Raw genomic sequence first — 20,246 nt, 5'->3', positions numbered from 1 at the left:
AGTGAGCAATGCTTTTTGAAAATTAATTAAGCTTCTTGTGAAACAACTTAAGTGTCAAAGTTCTAAACTTGTCTAAAGAGGCACCCATTACAACTTACAGAGAGGTGCAATAGTATCCAACATCCTTAGCTTTAAAAAGTAGATTGCTTGGCTGTAGCTTGAAAGTTCAAAATTTTTTTCCAAAAAGCAAAGAAAAACACCAAAGGAGCTAAGTTTTGTGGTCAAATTCTCAGAAATAACTAGTCACTCTAGCCATCCCAAACACGTGCCATTTGTAATACCAGACTGTTTATTTTTCCTCCCCATCCCTAGTTGCGTTTTTGAGCAATGCCATAAGGCACATGGGCCGTGATGGTACCAAATTTCTGTGCTGATTCAATGTGGAACATTTGGTCGTCGAAGAAGATGTGGGGCCGAATCTTCACTAAGATGGGACCTTTAGGGGCTCCAGCCAGGAAAAGAGCTTCATCTATCTCTAGACCCCATCGGCGAAGGGTCTTCAGTACACGGGCACCTGAACTCGCTGCACTACGAGCTGTAACCAGGTAGGTCCTGATGGGGCAAAGCAATCGTTCGTCTTTGGCATAGAATTTTTTCTGCAGTTTCCCTAAATCTTCCAGAAAGCTTTTAAGAGGACCCTGGAAAAGAGAACGTAAGTCTCAGCTGTGCAAGGGTGAGCAAAAGAGAAGTGATTACTGAAAACCAAACCAAACCAAACCAAACCAACCAACCAACCAAACAAACAAACAAACAGGGTCTTATATGACCTTAAAATCCACAGGTTGCTGACTGGCCTACAGTGATTCTGGGCTGACAGTACGATGTCAAACTCTCTGCATTTATGTGAAGATATTTCCTGATATACAACCATCCCTTGCATGCCTGGAATAAATCTAGGATAACCACATCATTTTTCATCCAGACAAAGATATGTTAAGTATGAAAGAACGTTCTATTAATAGTACTCCAGGGCAATAGGCATAAATTATCCCCGGTAACTGGGAGATGTGTTTCAGTTGACCACCAAAACCACCATTGTACCACATTGTTGGTTAGCTGAACATTTTACCTTTGAAATTACTGTCACTTTGTTTAACTAGTTGTTTGTTTGGCCTGAGTCCAACCCTGTCTTAACGCTATATAGCTTTATAGCTTTATAGTTTCTACATTAAGACATAATATTTGTTTCTTTTTATGTTATTTTAGTCTTTTCCATTGTTTTATGTTTACATCCATGCTTAACTATTTTATACTCATTTATGTCTTCTATGCGCATGCCGCCATTGGCATGCTGGCCAACATTTGTTGCATACTACTCTCTTCTCAAGAAAATACTTGTGGAAATCCTGTTTGACAATTTAGTATATTATCATCATACTGCTCACTGTCCCCTCTACCTGAGTGAGGTTTTGCCTAAAAATAGATTCCATGAGTCATATTTTCTCTGAATAAGATGGAACTCAGGTCATCAGGCTTGGTGACAAGCAAGCACTCTTATCCTCTAAGCCACCTCACTGGCCCATTTTAAAACCATGTTTATTATAGTGTGTGTGTACAGGGGCACACACATGGTTAAATAAATATACAATCAGGATAAATAGACATAGCTGGCTGAAGGGAAAAGTTCAGAAAAATATACAACACATACAGCATTATTCTAAAAGTTAGGAATATATGAATATCAGACAGGCATTGTATGAGAAACAGTTGATAAATGTGATATAGAATATATACCATTTTCCTAAATATGTGGAATTCAAAATATGCAAAACTGATCAAAATTGCCAGGTTTGTTAGAACTCATTTGTAATCCCACCATATGAGAAACTGAGTCAGGTGGCAGTGAGCTTGTCTTAGTAAGGGTTTTATTGCTGTGAACAGACACCATGAATAAGGTAACTCTTTTTATTTATTTATTTTTGGTTTTTCAAGACAGGGTTTCTCTGTGTAGCCCTGACTGTCCTGGAACTTACTCTGTAGACCAGGCTGGCCTCGAACTCAGAAATCTACCTGCCTCTGCCTCCCAAGTGCTGGGATTAAAGGTGAGTGCCATCACTGCCCGGCTGAGGTAACTCTTATAAGGATATTTAATTGGGGATGCATTACAGGTTCCGGGGTTCAGTCCATTATCATCAGGGTGGGAACATGGCAGCATCCAGGCAGTCATGGTGCAGGAGGAGCTGAAAGTTCTACATCTTCATCTGAAGGCTGCTAGGAGAATACTAACTTCCAGGCAGCTAGGATGGGGGTCATATAGCCCACACCCACAGTGACACACCCACTCCAACAAGGCCACACCTACTAATAATGCCCTTCTCTGGGCCAAGCATATGCAAGCCATCACAGAGCTCAAGGAAAGCCTTAGTTACTGCTGGATGTTTGTCATCATGACACAATTTGATACAGATTATCTAAGAGGAGGGAGGCTCCAATAAGGAAATGTCCCCATAAGATCCAACTGCAAACATTTTCTTAATTAGTGATTGATGACTGAGGGCCCAGTCCATTGTGGTTAGTGCCAATACCCTAGGCACCAGGCTGAGCAAGACGAGGGTAGTAAGCTGCACCTATTATGGCCTCTATCAGCTCTTGCCTCCAGGACTTTACCCTGTTTCAGTTCTCATTCCAACTTCGTTTGAAGATGACCAGTAATATGGATGTATAAGGTGAATAAACCCATCCATCCCCAACTTGTTGTTTTGGTCATGGTCTTTCTTCGAAGCAAGCAAACAAATGAACAAAAACAACCACCAAAAAAAAAAAAATCAAAAAAGAAACAATGATAACAACAACAACAACAACAAAACCCAGCCAACCAACCAACCAATCAAAGAAACAAACAAACAAAAATCACTAAGACAAGTTGGTACCTGACCATGTTTTGGGGAGAACTGTGGAAGAATCTTAGTGCTCTGCAATAGGAAAGCCATTTAATGTTGAGAGCTTGGTTGGATGTTCTGTGGCTGCTTGGAAGTAAGACTGATAAGAACAACACAGAGGGTTTTGCAGGTGCCCCCTCCCTCCTCTGAAAGTCCCGCCTGGCTACAAGAGGTAGGCACGTCAGTCTCTTATTATCTCCCTCTGGTAATAATCTCAGGCTCATCCCCATAGATTCCCCTTATATTCCTCTATCCCAGTACCCTCCCCTGTCCCAGACTTCCAGCTCGTCCCAGAGATTGCCCCCCCCCACCTTGTCCATTCTCATTCCCACCCATATCCTGCCCCCACACACACACCTGATCACTATCACCTTTCCCCTCCTCACTCCTCCTACCCATTTCCCTCTTTCCATCCATCTTTGATGGCCATTTAGTTTCCCCTTATGAGAGAGATTCATGCATCCTCCTTTGGGGCCTCCTTATTACCCAGATTATTTGAGTCCATAGACTGTAACATGGTTATCCTGCACTTTATCGCTAATGCCCACTTATGAGTACATACCACATATGTCTTTCTGGATCTTGGTTACCTGACTCGTGGTGATATTCTCAAGTTCAAACCACTCACAAAGCCTTCAACCTCAAATCTGTCTTACCTACAAGATGAGCAGGGATAAAAATGGAGCAGCACTGAGGGAATAACTAACCAATGACTGCACCAACTTGAGTCCCATCCCACGTGAGAGAGCTAACCCATGACAGTATTAATGATACTCTGTTGTTCTTGCAGACAAGAACTTAGCATAACTGATTACTGAGAGGCCTCATCGAGCAGGAGATGGAGGCAGGTGCAGAGACCCAAGACCAAACATCAGGCAGAGCTTGGAGAGTCTTGTGGAAGAGTGGAGGCATAGAACTGAGCAAGCTGGAGGGAGGTGGATGACACGATAAGACCTTCAGAGTCAATTAACCTGGAATCATGGGGCTCACAGAGACAGGGACACCACATAGGGAGTATGCAGGGACTGGGTCTAGGTCCCCCACATTTGTAGCAAATGTGCAGCTTGGTCTTTGTGTGGTACCCCTAACAAGTGGAAGAGGGGCTGTCTCAATCTCTGTTCTCTGCCTTTGCATTCCTATTCTGCCTGATAGGGCCTCAGGGGACGGGATGTGCCTAGTCCTGCTGGGACTAGTTGTCCCAGAGTAGGGTGGTACCCAAGGGAGGTTCCTCCTTCTCTGAAGAGAAGAGTAGTGGGCAATGAGAAAGTTGAAAGGGTATAAGGGTAAGTAGACTAGAAGGAGAGGAGAGAGGGGGGCTGTGATTGGGTTGTAAAATAGATTAAAAAAAAACCCTTTAAGAAAAAGGAGCAGTAGAGAGGGCGGAGGCCTCAACTATGAGGTTTTCAGAGGGAAGTTTAAAGACTCTATCACGGCCATTTGTTATTTTGATTTAATCCTGTGGTTCTGACTAGTTGGGGCTGTAGAATCAGCTGTAATTAACAAGATACCAGAACCACTAAAGTGAAATCTTTGCTTTGCTGGGATACTTTATGCTGGTCTTCCAGAGCTGAGCATTTAACAGTAATTAAGAAAAGACTGGCATTACTGAGGCAAAATCTTCTGGAAAAGTGTTTCATGAGAGTTATCACACATCAGCTGTGCTACAGAGGTAGCAAAGATTGTATCTCGTGCTGGCAGTCACGAACTTTGTAGTCGAAGAGTCACCAAGGTGGCAACAGTTTTGAAGGAATGAAGGGGTCATGGAGAGCAGCTAAGGCTTGGCTCTAGAGAGGGCAGGAGAGGTCATTGGTGAAGGTGCAGCCTCAGTGGTAGTCAAAGGCCCAAGATTGAAAGGGACATCGACATCGTAAAGAAGCTGAGGCTTGGCACCATAAATAAAACCTACTGGTGAAAGTTTAGCCCAGTTGCAGTAGAAGACCCCTATGTTTGGGAGAAGCCAGTACTATGGATTGAGCAAGAAGAATAGCAGTAGCAGTGGGGTGGAGCCAGATGTAGCCAAGAAATCAAGCTGTTTGTGTTGCAGAGAACAGAGTTGGAGAAGTGACCCAAGCCCTTTGGAGTTAGAAAAACTCGAGTGGATCCCAGATATTGGGCATTCTTTTATGCCCATTTAGGCAAATGTTGGAGTTTGGTTTTGCATTTTCAGATTGTGACTGTGCCCCTAATCTTTTCTCTTGAAGAAAGAAATTATTTATTTTTTATTTTACTGGAGCCCACAGCTGAGAAACTTTGGATTTTAAAGGAAATTGGCTATTTCAATGGGATTGGAATTTTAATGTGTTTGAATTTATAAAGACTGTGGGACTTTAAAAGTTACTTATAATTTTAATGTGAGATCTTAAGAGACAAGAAAAAAAAGGGTCATGGCTTAATAGTGATGTTTGTGCTTGTGTGTCAAGCTGACAAGGGGTCAGTTATGCTGGCTAGTCTTATGTGAACTTGACACAAGCTAGAGTTATCTGAAAGGAGGGAATCTTACTTGAGAAAATGCCTGCATTTTCTCAATTTGTCATTTTCTTAATTAGTCATGGACAGAGCAGGGCCCAGCCTATTGTGGATGGTGTCATTCCTGGGCTGAAGTTCCTGGTTCTATAGGAAAGCAGGTTGAACAAGCAGGACCCATCCATGGTCTCTTGATCAGCTTCTGCCTCTTGGATCCTGCCCTGTTTGAGTTCCTTTCCTGACTTCCCTCAGTGATAAACAGTTGTCTTAGTCAGGGTTTCTATTGCTGCACAAACATGATGACCAAGAAGCAAGTTGGGGAGGAAAGGGTTTATTCGGCTTACACTTCCATACTGTTGTTCATCACCAAGGAAGTCAGGACTGGAACTCAGACAGGTCAGGGAGCAGGAGCTGATACAGAGGCCATGGAGGGATGTTCTTTATTGGCTTGTTCCCCTGGCTTGCTCAGCCTACTCTCTTATAGAACCCAAGACTACCAGCCCAGAGATGATCCCACCCACAAGGAGCCTTTCCCCCTTGATCACTAATTGAGAAAATGCCTTACAGTTGGATCTCATGGAGGCATTTCCTCAACTGTAGCTCCTTTCTCTGTGATAACTCCAGCTGTGTCAAGTTGACACAAAAATAGCCAGTGCAACAGTACTGTGGAAGTGTAAACTGAATAAACCTATTCTTCCATAACTTGCTTTTTGGTCATGATTTTTCACCACACTAATAGAAACAGCAAGTAAAACAGTCACATAGTTAGATCTTATCTCAGTCAATCAAAGAAAAAAAATCCCCGGTAATATTTCTGTACTTCAACACTGCCTTCTTGTTGTGAAGACAGCAAACAATCAAAAAGAATTAAACATCTTACAACTGAACTAAAGTGGTGGTGTAAAATGCTTTCCAGTACAAGCACCCGAGTTTGTATCTGTAGCAACCACATCAAAAATCAGGTGTTGGGGGCTGGTTAAGAGGTTAAGAGCACTGGCTGCTTTTCCAGAGGTCCTGAGTTCAATTCCCAGCAACCATATGGTAATTCATAACCATCTATAATGAGATCTGATGCCCTCTTCTGGCCTGGAGGAGGAATACATGGAGGCAGAACATTGTATATATTTAAAAAGGGGGTCGGGGGAAGTGTGGTAGTATAGGACTTTAATCCTAGCACTAGGGAGGCAGAAATGGGAGGATGGACAGAGTTTGCTGTCCACCTAGTTGGGAATTCAAGGTTCAGAGACTCTGTCTCAAAACATATGGGTGACAGGGAAAAATGGTTGACATCCATCTCTTAATTCTACACACACACACACACACACACACACACACACACACACCCTCTCATCCCAGCAACATGACTTTAATTAATGTGATAATCTAATTTACACTTGTAGAATGGACCATCAACAATACATTATTTTCACAATACATAGGACATACTCAGCAGGTTATAACTTTCTCAGCAAAAAGTACACCACAACAAACACCATAAAATGCAACATAGACTTTCTGCTCACACTGGAATAAGCCATGTGAAGAGTAACAGAGCTATGTGGAAGGAAAAAAAAAAAAACACCTCATCAAATGTTTCACAGTTAATTTACCTTAACTGTAAACAATCCAACCAATAAAGGGGAAGTCATAAAGAAATTCAAATATATTTTGAATTGAAATAAAATGACATCACTTTTAAACATCTGGGATATTAATTTAGAAAAAAAAAAAAGAAACCAAATTACACAAAATCAGTGACCTAAAAATGTTAGGAAAGTTACCTTGTGAAAAAGATAAAATTGGTAAATTACTACCCATAGTGACACAAAAATGAAATAAAGCAAAGGAAAATGGCAATAATTAATATTATTGGACATGAAATTGGGAGCACATCACTTACTATTCTAAAAACATTTTAAAAAACACAGTAAAACATATATAAGTTTATGATTATAGAAATAAATGATATTTTTAATTTCTTTGAGGAGCACAAACAATAAACAGAAGAAAGGAATGGAGTGAAGAGGAAAAATTAAATGGCTATGTGGGAGAAAAGTCTTTCAAGGTCTGGCAAGATGGTTTAGGAGAAAAAGCACTTTTTGTTTAAGTCTGAAGACCAGAATTAGATTCCCAGAACTCATATAAAGGTGAAATGAGAGCACTGAGTGTTGCGTTTTTATATAAAAAGGAAGGGCCAAGGATATGTTTGATAGAGCCAGGTATGGTGAGGTGGAAGGGGGTGTCTCAACGGGTCCATGCTGAGGCATCCCTTCCCCCTGAGGTACCAGCCATACAATGGGTATAGTATGGAATAGGGTTTATTTAGGGCATAGGAAAGGGAGTGGGGAAGGGAGGAGAGAATGAGAGAGAGAGAGAGAGAGAGAGAGAGAGAGAGACAGAGACAGAGACAGAGACAGAGACACAGAGAGAGACAGACAGAGACAGACAGAGACAGACAGAGACAGAGACAGACAGAGACAGAGACAGACAGAGTCAGAGGGAGGTGGGGAGGGAGAGGGAGGCCTGATAGGAACAGTGGAAACAGTGGAGAAAGGTGGGGAGGGGGAAGGGAGAGAGGGAGAAAGGGATCAGGGAGAGAAGGAGTAGAGTACTAGGGTAAGAGAGCCAGGAGGGGGCAAGCAGCCCCTTTTTTAGTAAGCCAGGCATACCTGGCTGTTGCCAAGTAACTGTGGGGTGAAACCTAGAAGGAATGCTAACATTGAGTCCACAAAGTTGTCCCTTATCCTCCATATACATGCCATGGCACATGTGATCCAACCCCATCACACATACAACACACACACATACACACTTAAAATATATATAGTATATACTAAAATAATATACATAATAAAAATTTTTTAAATGATATCTGGGTCTAGGTAGTTTGTCTAGAAAGGTTTATCAAACATTTGCATAATTTTCATGCATTTTATAAAATCATGAATCATTATTACTCTACTACTCAAGTGAGATACAGCAAGTAAACTCTAGACTACTCGTATACATACATACATCATACATACATATATATATATATATGTATATATATATATATGAAGGCAGACATCTTCTCAGACTGAATCCAGGAATGTCTAAAAAGGATGACGACACTCTATGACTTTCTCCAGTGTTCATGCAGTGCATTACTGCCTCAACAAGTTAAGATCCTTCAGTGAATTTACATATGCATGTCCTCCCAAACCAATGGATTTTCTCAACTAATAGTGTGAAGGCATCAATCAAAACCCAGCATCCATTCCACAAATCTTCAAAAAATGCATAGTGGTTGGTAGCACCTTAACTTGACAAAGAATATCTGAAAATATCCTGTAGATACATTACTTAAGACTGGAAGTCTGAACATCCTTTGAAGGACAGGGAGCAAGGCCTACAGGTCCATACTCTTGGTTGCTACTGAACATTATATGGATCAGATTCAGAATAAAAACTGGATCAACCATCAGTTCAGATTCAATTTGGATTCCATTTTCATGTTTCCAATTTTGAAACACCCCCTTTTAGATCTAGATCTTAATTTTTAATACTTCATGAAGTGGATTTAGTAAAAAGAAAAAGCAAAAACAAACAAATACACAAAATCCTCCAATACTTGTTTGTTGAAGGCTAATTATTTATTTGGACGCAGAATATCAGTCTGGAAGTTCTTCCCAATTAAAGTGTCTTTCTTGAACTTGAAGTCACAGTCTGACAGACCAAGTAAATGTTTACAGAGCAGTGAGTATATTGGACATGACTTTGAGGCTAAAGATGTTGAAATGGCTTAATGGTACACAGTCCTGTGTGTCACTAATAACTTGAAGTAAGTTACCTCATCAGTAACAGAAGATCACTGAAGTGTTTCCAAGAGGATATATAAAAGAATGGTAAAATTCGCAACCATATATGTTCCGAAGTAAGGAGTAAGGAGGAACTAACAAGCAAAAGAGTAGAATATACAGAGTGGAGGAGGCCATCTAAAATTAGTTGAAAGTCATCACAAGGAACAACATCGATATTCACATGTTGGAAGAAAAGTAGATGAAAATTAAAGTTGGTTATCTTACCTGAGCAAGAGGCTTATTTTCAAATAGTGTTTCATGTTGGAAAAATTTGTCCAGCCCGTGATCCTTGGCAATATGTTCAGATTCATCTGAGAAGAGGACAGCATCCCCATCAAAGGCCACGCGTAGCTGTGTGTCGCAATAAGCCATGTCTTTGGCTCCAGCATACATGGTTGCAGAGGCAATACCTGACATCATAGGGATAGATTAGTACTCTTTTTAAGCCTATAGGTTTTAGTTTCTCCAAGTAAAGTCGTTTTCCCCATAGAAAGCTTCTTCTTTAGTTGTTGCCACATAATTCTGGAGCTGCCTACAACTACAAATCTCAGAATATACACAGACTCTGTTTATACAGGAATGGGAGGTGAAAATGAGCTATGCAATAACCACAGAAAATGTTATCTTCCCGTAAGGTCAAATCCTTATGGAACACAAGTAAGGGGTGCCATATGTGTAAAAGCCTCAGCAGAAGAGGCAATAAGAAGTAAGCCAGCTAAAGCTGTGTGAAACCCAAGGTAACTAACTATCAGTTCAAACCTTATGAGCTAGAATAAACCCAGGTCACTACCTTCTTTTATTGCTTCTTGTACTTTTTCAGAATCGGCAGAAAGATACAAGTTGGTAAGATATGCCTTCAAATATCCAATGGGGCTTTTCCCACCCGTCAAACAGAAGCGGTCAATCAGTAGACCTATTATCAGGTGAGAAAAGCTGTGTTATGATCAAAGATATAACATTGATCCAAATGACATTTACTGTAGGAATAAAATGTTGTATTAGTAAATGCTTGTGAGTTCATTTGTAAGTCTAACTGAATGTTATAAATTTTTGAAAACTAAAAATGAGTTTCACAGCACCAATATTATAAAACATCAAAGAAACTTCATAGTTTGGCACACTATAGTTTATGGAGCATATTCATACAAACCATGTCAATTTACTTAAAACAGCATGCCATGTGTGATTCTCCTTATAGAAAAGGATGCTGGAAAGACTTGCACAACCTACTAGTTCAAAGACATACGGCAGTCTTCAGCCCACATGTTTAACTACATCTGCATGAGGATAAGTCTCTCTTTTCCTTAAATTACAGCTTCCTCCTTGCTTATTGAAAGGAGTTTTTAAGGTATAGCCCCATTTTAAATACTATTTCTACATTTCTTCAATGTAATACGTAGTAATAAGTCACCCAGGATTTAAATTATTTTCTAAAGATAATCTAAAAATTTCACTCCTTCTTGACTAGAATATTTGATTGCAGCTATTAGCAAATGGAATATTAACTGATATCTCTACCAATGAACATCCATTTAACTTGTAAAAATTATTAATTATGCTATATCTAAGTTGCCCAACCTGGTATTCAACTTGCATGTGTTTCTGTGTAACCTAGGTAGGTCTCAAATCCAAGATAGCCCTCTTGCATCTTGCTGTAGTCTTCTGAAAAGTTAGCATGATAAGCCTATGCCATCAGGCTTCAACTAATATACTTTAAAATACCTCCCAATAATTAAAAGAAGAAAAATTGACTGTTCAAAAGATCTTGTATATCCAGCACCCACATATACAATGAATAAAAGAATGAATTTGTACAAGTTGCCTTGAAAGATATTTAATGAGCAAAGAGATATAGGTCAGTGGCTGACCATTGACCAGCACTAATTAGTTCTAAAGTTCAATCTATATACAAAATAATTAATTTAATGGTATCTATTAAGAGTTTTTAGAGAGTTATGCCTTTTAACATAGAATTCCTTTTCTGACAGTATTATTATACGGAATCTACAAAGTTTTAGTAAGGATTTAAGTATAAAAATCTAAGGTCCAGATTATATTTGAAAATATATATCCATCAATGTGAGACTCATGCATATGATAAAAATCTATGTGATTATTCAAAATTATGTTTAAATTTATGATAAACTGGGTAACTATGTTAGATAAAGCAAAATATGGAATCTGGTTAGCTGTTTTCCGAAGAATTAAGGGGCATAGGTCACCAATGTGGGTAGAATGCTTTGGTGTCAACAAAATATAAAAATTTCAATTGATACAAAGTTGACTTTAAGCGTCTCAGAAGTGGATCTTATATACCATTATATAACATCAATATAACGTTCTAGAAAATATGTGTTGGTACTAGGATTTCAAAACTGAGTGAAAACATTGTTTTTTGTTTGTTTTCTTTTCTTTTTCTTCAAAGTGATTCCCAATTACTAAGGAGCCGGGCATAATTATGGTAATGAAGACCACAGTAGAGATAGGCAAAGACTGTCTTCTGTATCCTAAAGAGGGAAATAACCAACTCTTCCAAGGTAAAAGGTTGTAATTCCATGGAAAAGACCAGCTGGAAAGATGTTCCAATTGTTTAATCAACAGAATTCATATTTAAGTAGCTGATTCCGGAGGCTGGAAACCTTGGTGTGTTTATCATGCTTCAGGACAGACATACCACTATCACTTACTAAAGCAGTGAGATTGTGATGCTGTACACCTGAAGTCCCATTCTGGGAAGCTGAGGCAAGATGACCTAGAGCTAGCCTGTGCTATATATGGCAAGAGCCTAATAAACTTCATTTGCTGAGTATCGTATGCTCCTCAGAGCCTTTGACATACATTTTCTCTTCAATTCATAACATTATAAAGGTTGAATTACTAAAATGCATTTCAGATTTTATAAGTAGGATCATGTGAAGTAGAATAAAACACAACAGCTTATAATACACCTTGGTTATTTATAAATATTCCTAATTTAAACTTAGAATCTCTATGTTCATAATTTAAACCTGATTTTGATGCGACTTACTCACAACTAAATCTGTTACTGGAAAACAAGACCAAGGCATCTCAAAGAGACTGTTAGGTCGTTTCATAGTAGAAAAACAAAAGGAAAATTTACAAGAAAGGTACATCGGTGGCAATGCTGTGAAGATCAGCACCAATGCAATCTTTTATGTAAAGTAATAAAGACAAATTTTCTGGTAAAAATATGGACTTGTGTGTGTGGGAGAGAGAGAGAGAGAGAGAGAGAGAGAGAGAGAGAGAACAGCCAGGAGCATCCAATTTTAAGAACTAGAAGGGGAGGTGAAAACCTTAAACCTTTCAACCTGTAACATGGATCTGTGGTGAGGAAAAAGTTTGATCCCATAGAAAAAGCCTCTGGGCTGACGGCTCCTTGAAGTCAAGTTCAGAAGTGAAAAACATAAAGCAGAGAAATATATTGAGGACCTGGAATTAAGACTTTGAAATTCACACTTGACAAGTTAAGTCCAGAGCTTTGAGCCCAACTCTGTGCTGAAGTTAAAAATGAACATGGTCTTTCTTGTTCTGACATAGGCAAATAAACATTCCCCACTCAGAAGGGGGTGTTGGTATCAAAGACATTGCAATGGTTTAAGCCACAGTTAGCTAAATAGCATGGCTTCTTTTTTGCAGGGCTGAGAGCCGGTCTTCCACATGGTATTTATTTTACTTACCGTAGTGATTGACGCTGTTTATAAGCCTTACTCCCACTTGGGCATGGTTATTAGTCATCAGTACTATATCGAATAAGTCCTGTTCCTCAGGATACAGATCACGGAGTCTAGAGTTGACATGCTGCAGTGCCTGCAGGTTGCAAACATGGATGTATAAAAAAGGGCAAGCAAGGTGTTAGGCAGCAAGAAGAAAAACACCTCATCAGGGTCAGAATCAAGCTCCATAGAGTCCTGACTGAAAAATCAGTGCTCTTTTAAAACATGGTGATGTCACCTTTCCTATGTTTTCTGACTCCCACACATAAGCCTCAATTAATGCCCATGGCACAAATGGGGATGTCTACAGGATGGTATTAAAACATCCTGTTTAATAGAATTGTCTTGGAAGAGGAGATAGGATAGGAGGGTTGTGGAGGGGAAACCGGGAAAGGGGGGTGGGCAACATTTGAAATTTAGTATAAATAAAATAACCAAAAAAATTATCTCAGCAGTAGGTAGAGAAAAAGATACATTTAATGATATGCCTTCTTATTTGTCTATTTGTTTAACTTTGTAAATCCTGATTTTATTGTAAGAAATTTGGAACGATTTGGGAATTTACTTGTCACTCATGCAGAAAGCAGATTGAGGCAAACTGATAATCTCATTTTGGTTTTGTTTTGTTTTGTTTTTGTATGTTCTATGGAACATCATAGGCTGTGACTCACTTATTTTAATTTTAGTTTTGGCATTTAATTCATTTTTTAAAGTGTGTGTGTGTGTGTGTGTAAAAGAAAGAAAGTACTTCCAGAGTCTCTAGCTCAGTGGTTCTCAACTTTTCTAATGCTGAGACCCTTTAATACAGTTCCTCATGTTATGGTGACCCCAACCATAAGATTATTTCCTTTGATACTTCATAACTGAAAATTTGCTATTCTTATTATTTGTAAGGTAAACATTTTGAAGAGACAGGGTTGCCAAAGGGGTCCTGATCCAAACATTGGGAACTATATGTCTAGAAGCTGGAGATGGTTGTGAGCTGCCCTATGTGGGGATTGGGAACCAAGTCAGGTCCTCTTCAAGAACAATGCCAGCTTTAAATACTACACTCTTCTTTCCAGCCCTTTAATCTTTTTACAAAAAAAAAATTAAATGTTTTTCATGGGCTGGTGGTTTCTCTCCATGGTTCTACATGTCATGCAAGTATCTTACTCCAAACCCGTAGAGGTGACATTTGCTTTCACATAGTTACATGATTGATTGTATAATAATCCAATAATTGTATACAGGAGATAGGTTATGAGTGCTACATATTTTAGTATACATTCATGATAGTACATGCTGGGATAGTCTTGATTTTCTTAATATATTTGGGGTCAGACCAGCTCAAGTGAATTCCATTATTTTAATAAGGCGTTTTCTTTCTACTACCCAGGACCATTAACTCATTATTATTTCCTACCTAACTTCTGTTTAGAGGAATCAGGCTTTTGTTTAAAGGCCAGGTAACCAGGGCTCCATTGAAGAAAGCCACGATTCATAATGGCAGATTCAGGATGAAAAATCCTTCTCTCAACAATTCCGAATATCTTTGGGACTTGGTCAACTGGAATGGGGCAAGAATTATAAAGATGGTATAGGGATTATTGAGGAGAATGGGCAAACTCCCAAAGGTCCATCTGGGTCCTTTTTCTTCTTATCCAGAGTCCCTGATGGGAGTGAATGGCAGTTTACACAGTACCTTGACAAACCGGAATGCTGGCCCTGGGGTCAGGATGACATTCTCGTTAGTGAGCTGATACTCCATGTACTTTTCCAGACCTTCCTCTTCGTAGATTTTTCTGTCATCTACCATATTGAAAAGTGCCCGAGAAGAGACGGCAATGGTGATGGCATGCTTGGGTTTGGGCTGTGGAGGTCAAGGAGAGGAAAGTCAACACATATAGAAAAGGGTAGGAATGTAGCTGAGACAGGATAGAGGACCGAGGTGGGAAGGCTGAGAAGGTCTTCTCTACACAATAAGTGGGATGGAGTTGAGGGACAGGCAGAAGGGAGCCTAGGGGTGCCAGAAGCCAGGCACCCTCACCGGCCTGGGCCGTGCACAGCTGGGGATCTTCTCATACAGCATGCTCACAGATGTCCAATAGGCCTCATCCACCTCATCTTCCTCCGTCTGCTGCCTCTGCCTCTGCTGCAGGCCATCAGATATATATTCCGGTTCCAAGTCCACAGAGGTGCCATACTGGAGGCGACGCTGGACATAGGGCTTCCACTCAGTAGGAGGAGTGCGCGGATATTCTCGGGTCTTGGGCATCCCTTCTCGCGAGTCACAGCTGTGTGCATAGTCCCTCAACTGCAAGTCTCTAGGCTCTCTGTTTTCCCTGTGAGCCCATGGATCACTGCCTGTATACATCTTCGCCGATGTTCGTCTCGAGTTTGGCTCTGTTTCCGGAGGTGTGGGAGGTTGTGATTCAAGCTGGGTGATAGGTCTGTTCTGGGGGGTCTGTTGAATGGAGGACTTCTCTGATGTCTGAGGTGGAGGCGAGGTCTCGTGTTGACTGGGGGAGGCAGAGGAAGTTCGAGAGGTAGTGGAGCTGTTAGGGGCCTGATGAAGAAATGGAGGTTGAAGTTTAGGCCCATGAGGATTTACATTTATCTCCCATACTGCACCTCCTAGCTCTAGCCTATTCCTAGATATTGAATGAATCCTGGTTCATTCTCGCCCCTTTAACTAGACTGAAAAGCATCCAAGCATTTCTAGTCTCCAGACATTGGGTATTCCTGTTAAAATAGACTGCTTGCTGTACTCTCATCCACCAACCCCTCTACCTGGACCTCACACATGGGTATCACATTTGCTCATTGCAGCACCTGGTATTTGGCTTTGAATAAATCATAAACCTTGCCTCCCTAAATGACTCCAGTGAGCTTCATGTGCATATTGGGTAAGACACTGGCACTAGAAGGCTCTACTTACCCTAATCCTCTGTGACTTTCTTTGCGCAGTGACTATGCATGTGATTGCTGGGAAGGCTTCAGTCCTTTTTTTTTTCTTTTAATTTAACAATTTTTATTAGATATTTTCTTCATTTACATTTCAAATGCTATCCCTAAAGTTCCCTATACACTCCCCCTGCCCTGCTCCCCAACCCACCCATTCCCAAAGTCGCAGTCTTGATATGCTATCAGATAACATCAGAGTTGATTATCTTTCTAAATAAGAAGGGGCAGTTCTGGAGAAAGAATGCATTACTGACACAGCTCTGCAAGATGTTATTAAACATTCATGTATTCATATAACACTCAATTTATGTTTGTTTCACATGTATGGCCATTCTTGGTGAGATTACTGAACCAAACCCAGCAAAATATAGGTATATGGAATGTGTTTATATATTTGAACAGGGAAATCTCTTCTTTTCTATGCATCTGAAAAGAATTTCATAATCTCACTTATGTGGTCAGGCCAACTTAAAGGTCTAAAGCCCATGCAATGACATTTAAATGTTCTCTTTTGATTTGATTGTTTTCTTCCCTTTCTTCTTTTGAAAGCCAAGGGTACTCAATTGTGTTTGTTATTTAGATGAAGGACAGAGAATATATTACTAGACCTAAAAACTGTATTTAAAACTGTTGTCTTCTGCTTTGTAGTATGAAAATTTGGGCAGATCGCTCTGTGGTTTTGTTTTCTCAGTGGTAAGTTTAGGCGGGCCTAGGTGTTTCTGGAAAAGCTAAATTAACTACTAAGAAGTCAGTTACCATTGTGTCCGGGATTTCCTAGATGTTTTGAGTTAGGGTCTTTTTGCATTTTGCATTTGCTGACAGGACCCTGATATAGCTATCTCTTGTGAGGCTGTGCCAGTGCCTGGCAAATCCAGAAGTGGATGCTCACAGTCAGCTATTGGATGGAAAACAGGGCCCCCAATGAAGGAACTAGAGAAAGTGTCCAAGGAGCTGAAGGGGTCTGCACCTCTATAGGAGGAACAACAATATGAACTAACCAGTACCCCCAGAGCTCGTGTCTCTAGCTGCATATTTAGCAGAAGATGGCCTAGTCAGTCATCAATGGGAGGAAAGGCCCTTGGTCTTGAGAAGAATATATGTCCCAGTACAGGGGAATGCCAGGGTCAGGAAGCAGGAGTGGGTGGGTTGAGGAGCAGGGTGGCAGGAAGGTATAGAGGACTTTTAGAGAGGAAATTAGGAAAGGGGATAGCATTTGAAATGTAAGTGAAGAAAATATCTAATAAAAAACTAACATTAAAAAAGTCACTTACCCAGAACAGGGTCTAAGCACTTTGAAAAATAAGTCCCAATAGACAGAAGTTATCATTTATCACCCACTCCTCTCTTTCATCATTACCTCTACCTTGATGACAGTATTCCTGCTTCTGGGCTCATCCACTGATGGAGCCCCAGTAGATGGGCTCCGTGATGTTCGGGACCACTGATTTCGTACGACGTAACCTCTGGAGTCTGTATTATGCAGAGGTAATTCTTGGGATCCCTGTGTAAGAGAAAAGACCCAACTATTTAATTCTTAACCATCTACTCCTTATATGTATCTGCCCACAGGATAACCATGTCAGACAAAAAACAGCAGCAACCAAGGGAAAGATGTTCCCCAGCCCTGTTTCTATGACCCTTGATTCAGTCTAGGTCCTGGTTTTGCTCTTCAGTCATATCTTCTCCTTTCCCCAACATCCGCCCTTAAAGATAAACCTATGACTATAGGTCAAAATTATATATCTATGATTTTACTGTACTGTAAATCGAGGGCAGCTGATACTCAAACCACAGCTGCAGCAGGGCTCTGTGACAGCTACACAAAAGTGCATACAACCTGCCAACCTTTGTTTCATGATGACACCATGGAGAGGCAAGTGGACTATTTTCTGTCCCATATCCTTCCCCTACCCAGGATGACTGGGGCTCCCCTCCCAAATTAGTCATGCGATCTCTGCTCACCCTGATCATGGTGATCTGCCGGCCCTGCTCCCACAACAGGCACATGTGAATATAAATACGTATTGTGCGACAGGGGCTAGTTCCCTCAGCTGCACAAAGGCAGCGTCTACAGGAGTGGTGATACCGCATGGGGCAACATCTCAGCGAGTGATTCGGGTAGCCTGCACGCCTCATCTGAAAGATTGTGCAGAAAATGGGTCAATGTGATGGCCAGACTTCCACTCCCTCCCTGATCTGAATGGACCAGTCTCCTCCTGTTGGCTGAGCGGAGGAGACTGTATTTCTACACTTATCATTCTGCCTGAACAGGGAGGCTGTGGACTGGAGGGAGGGCAAGGGCCAGCTTCTCCTGAGTGTACCCCTAACCTCTTCACTAGGACCTTAGGAGTATCCATTGGTGCAGACCTGAAGGGCTCACATGTCTCCTCCAGAGCTTCCCCCCTGTTTTTTCTCATTGTGTTTTCTGCTTTCTTTCAGCTGTGTTATGCAGGGCAGCTCACCTGAGTGCTCAGACGAGCTCCAGTTTTGTCAGAATCCTTTCTTTTCTCTGCATCTAGACTCTCTTTTGAGTACCTCCTTCCAGGTTCATTCTTAATATGGAAACAAAGAATGTTTATTAATGTTTACTCTCAGAGACATTAGAAACCTTGGGTTTGGGAATTAAAACAGGGTAAATAAAACCTAAACTTTGTCCCTTGGCCAGCATCAAAAATTTATGTAAACTTTAGCTATGATTCCTTTCCCACTCTAGCAAGTATAAGAAAAGGACACATTTTATAAATAAAATATTACATAAGCATATTGTTATATGACTCAGTCATTCCATGGGTTCAGGATATGAGCTGTATTTATCATTAAAAATGATAGCATGAGGAATGTAATGAGCATCTTCGGGGGATCGACAGCATTTGGATTTAAGTGTAATGTTGCATGTGCAGAATAATTGTTTCTTCTCCTGTTTTTCTGAAGACTGCTAATTATGAAACTTTTCATTTTCTATATAGAACAGAAACTCATATAGCTGATCCTAACCAGTATTAATTTGATTTTTACAAACAAGGGCTTTTATCTTTTACAAATTTATTGGTACATCTATTCTTATTGTCAAGTTTCTCTTAGCATCTAGCTAAAAAAGGGAATTACCTACTAACAAACTAATAGGTAAAAATCAAGAACAGATAGGATGAACACTTATTTTGTAGAAACCTAATCAAATATTGATGCCTGCATTTTGAGTGGGAAATACCGAAGTCTACTTGTTTTATGCTAATTCAAGTGTGTACTGTCATTAATATTAGTGTTAAGTGTCTTTTTATGATGTGCCATACATACATAAATTAGACCAAAGTCCTTTCAGAAACTTCTATGTTCATCCATTTACTCCCTGCACCGGCCCAGGAAACATCATCTCCATGGTGTTTGAATGAGATGTGACTTCAAGGAATGGCCTAGCTGCATAATTATTGAGCTGACCTGAGCTGACCCCACCAACTCCCATGGCCCCATTTCAGGTTCCATAATATTCTGTCACTTCTAGCTTCCAAAATATTTAAATCTAACCATTCTTTATCTTTGTGTTAGGTCTCCGGTCATCATTCATGGCTTTTAAAGCCTTCACATTTCCAAAGGTGTCTCTTTTGTTGAATGTAAGCATACTTAAGCTTTATTCCCGGGTCAACTCTATCTTCAACCCAAACAGACCAGGAACATCAGGATGAAGCCCCACTACTTCCTATTTCTATGCTTAACACCCATGTAACTTCTTTGTAAGCCACTTTCTCTTCAATAATCTCCAAAACTCAGCTCACTCCAATCTTGCTGCAGCACCACAGGCAAACGTTCTTTGTACAAATCTCCTATAGAGTCATTGTATTTACTTTTTCATATTAACTATGAGCATATGTTCAACACAGGCTGACACACTAGGTTGGCCTACATTCTCCCACTTCACCTCTTTCTTTGTTGCTTCCATTCCCTATTCCATGTCTCTGTGGTCTAGACTTATTTGTTGTTGCAGAGCATTCCCAGAGAGTAAAAATGGACGAATGTTTCCATGTTCTCAGCTTTCTGGTAAGATTTTAGGGTAGTTCACTCACTCACTCACTCACTCACTCATTCACTCACTCACTCACTCACTCACTCACTCACTCACTCACTCACTCACTTTCTTTTTTTGTTTCAAGGATGTTTGACTCATTTCTTCAACTGATGGAATTCGTTTGTTGTTATGATGGTCTTCATCTCCCCAGCTCCATTTCCTATCACTTCGCTGGCTCAGTCTAGCTCTGAATTTAGAATGTCAAATTTATGACATCATGTGTGATTCCATGGTAACTAACTGATGCCACACATATATACTTAGATTTCGTTGTTGTTGTGAAGAGAGCAGTAGCCTTTCCTATTTCAGCACATTTACTTAT

General features: G+C 40.4%; 1 protein-coding gene across 8 annotated transcripts; it reads right to left on the bottom strand.

The window, feature by feature from the left end:
• Nucleotides 1-248: 248 nt before the first annotated feature.
• Nucleotides 249-20,109, bottom strand: LOC110307039 (cytosolic 5'-nucleotidase 1B). 8 transcript variants are annotated; one of them, XR_002379348.1, is made up of 11 exons: nucleotides 19,991-20,081; nucleotides 18,327-18,416; nucleotides 17,827-18,000; nucleotides 17,222-17,365; nucleotides 14,948-15,466; nucleotides 14,603-14,770; nucleotides 12,883-13,012; nucleotides 9,975-10,097; nucleotides 9,410-9,594; nucleotides 3,442-3,535; nucleotides 578-638 (listed from the first exon to the last, which is right to left on the bottom strand). XR_002379348.1 is itself a non-coding variant. In XM_021179250.1 (10 exons), exons 1-10 carry the CDS (start codon nucleotides 20,021-20,023, stop codon nucleotides 309-311), a joined length of 1,896 nt encoding a protein of 631 aa, XP_021034909.1. In that variant the 5' UTR covers nucleotides 20,024-20,098; the 3' UTR covers nucleotides 249-308. The 8 variants fall into 8 exon arrangements, 7 of the variants coding, with proteins under 7 accessions (XP_021034909.1, XP_021034905.1, XP_021034903.1 ...); XM_021179250.1 differs by lacking the exon at nucleotides 3,442-3,535 and having other exon boundaries at nucleotides 249-638; nucleotides 19,991-20,098; XM_021179246.1 differs by lacking the exon at nucleotides 3,442-3,535 and having other exon boundaries at nucleotides 249-638; nucleotides 14,996-15,466.
• Between the last annotated feature and the right edge of the window lie 137 nt (nucleotides 20,110-20,246).

This window comes from Mus caroli, chromosome 12, assembly GCF_900094665.2.
Source record: "Mus caroli chromosome 12, CAROLI_EIJ_v1.1, whole genome shotgun sequence".
NCBI classification, from domain to species: Eukaryota; Metazoa; Chordata; class Mammalia; order Rodentia; family Muridae; genus Mus; species Mus caroli.
This window is presented reverse-complemented; position numbering and strand designations above follow the sequence as displayed.

Coding starts and splice junctions, on each gene's coding strand:
- LOC110307039 (XM_021179250.1), bottom strand. CDS start 20,023: ATGAGTCAAACATCCTTGAAACAAAAAAAGAAA. Junction 10,098..12,882: donor AAACAGCGTCAATCACTACG/GTAAGTAAAATA, acceptor ACCTGATAATAG/GTCTACTGATTGACCGCTTC. Junction 639..9,409: donor AAAATAAGCCTCTTGCTCAG/GTAAGATAACCA, acceptor TCTCTTTTCCAG/GGTCCTCTTAAAAGCTTTCT.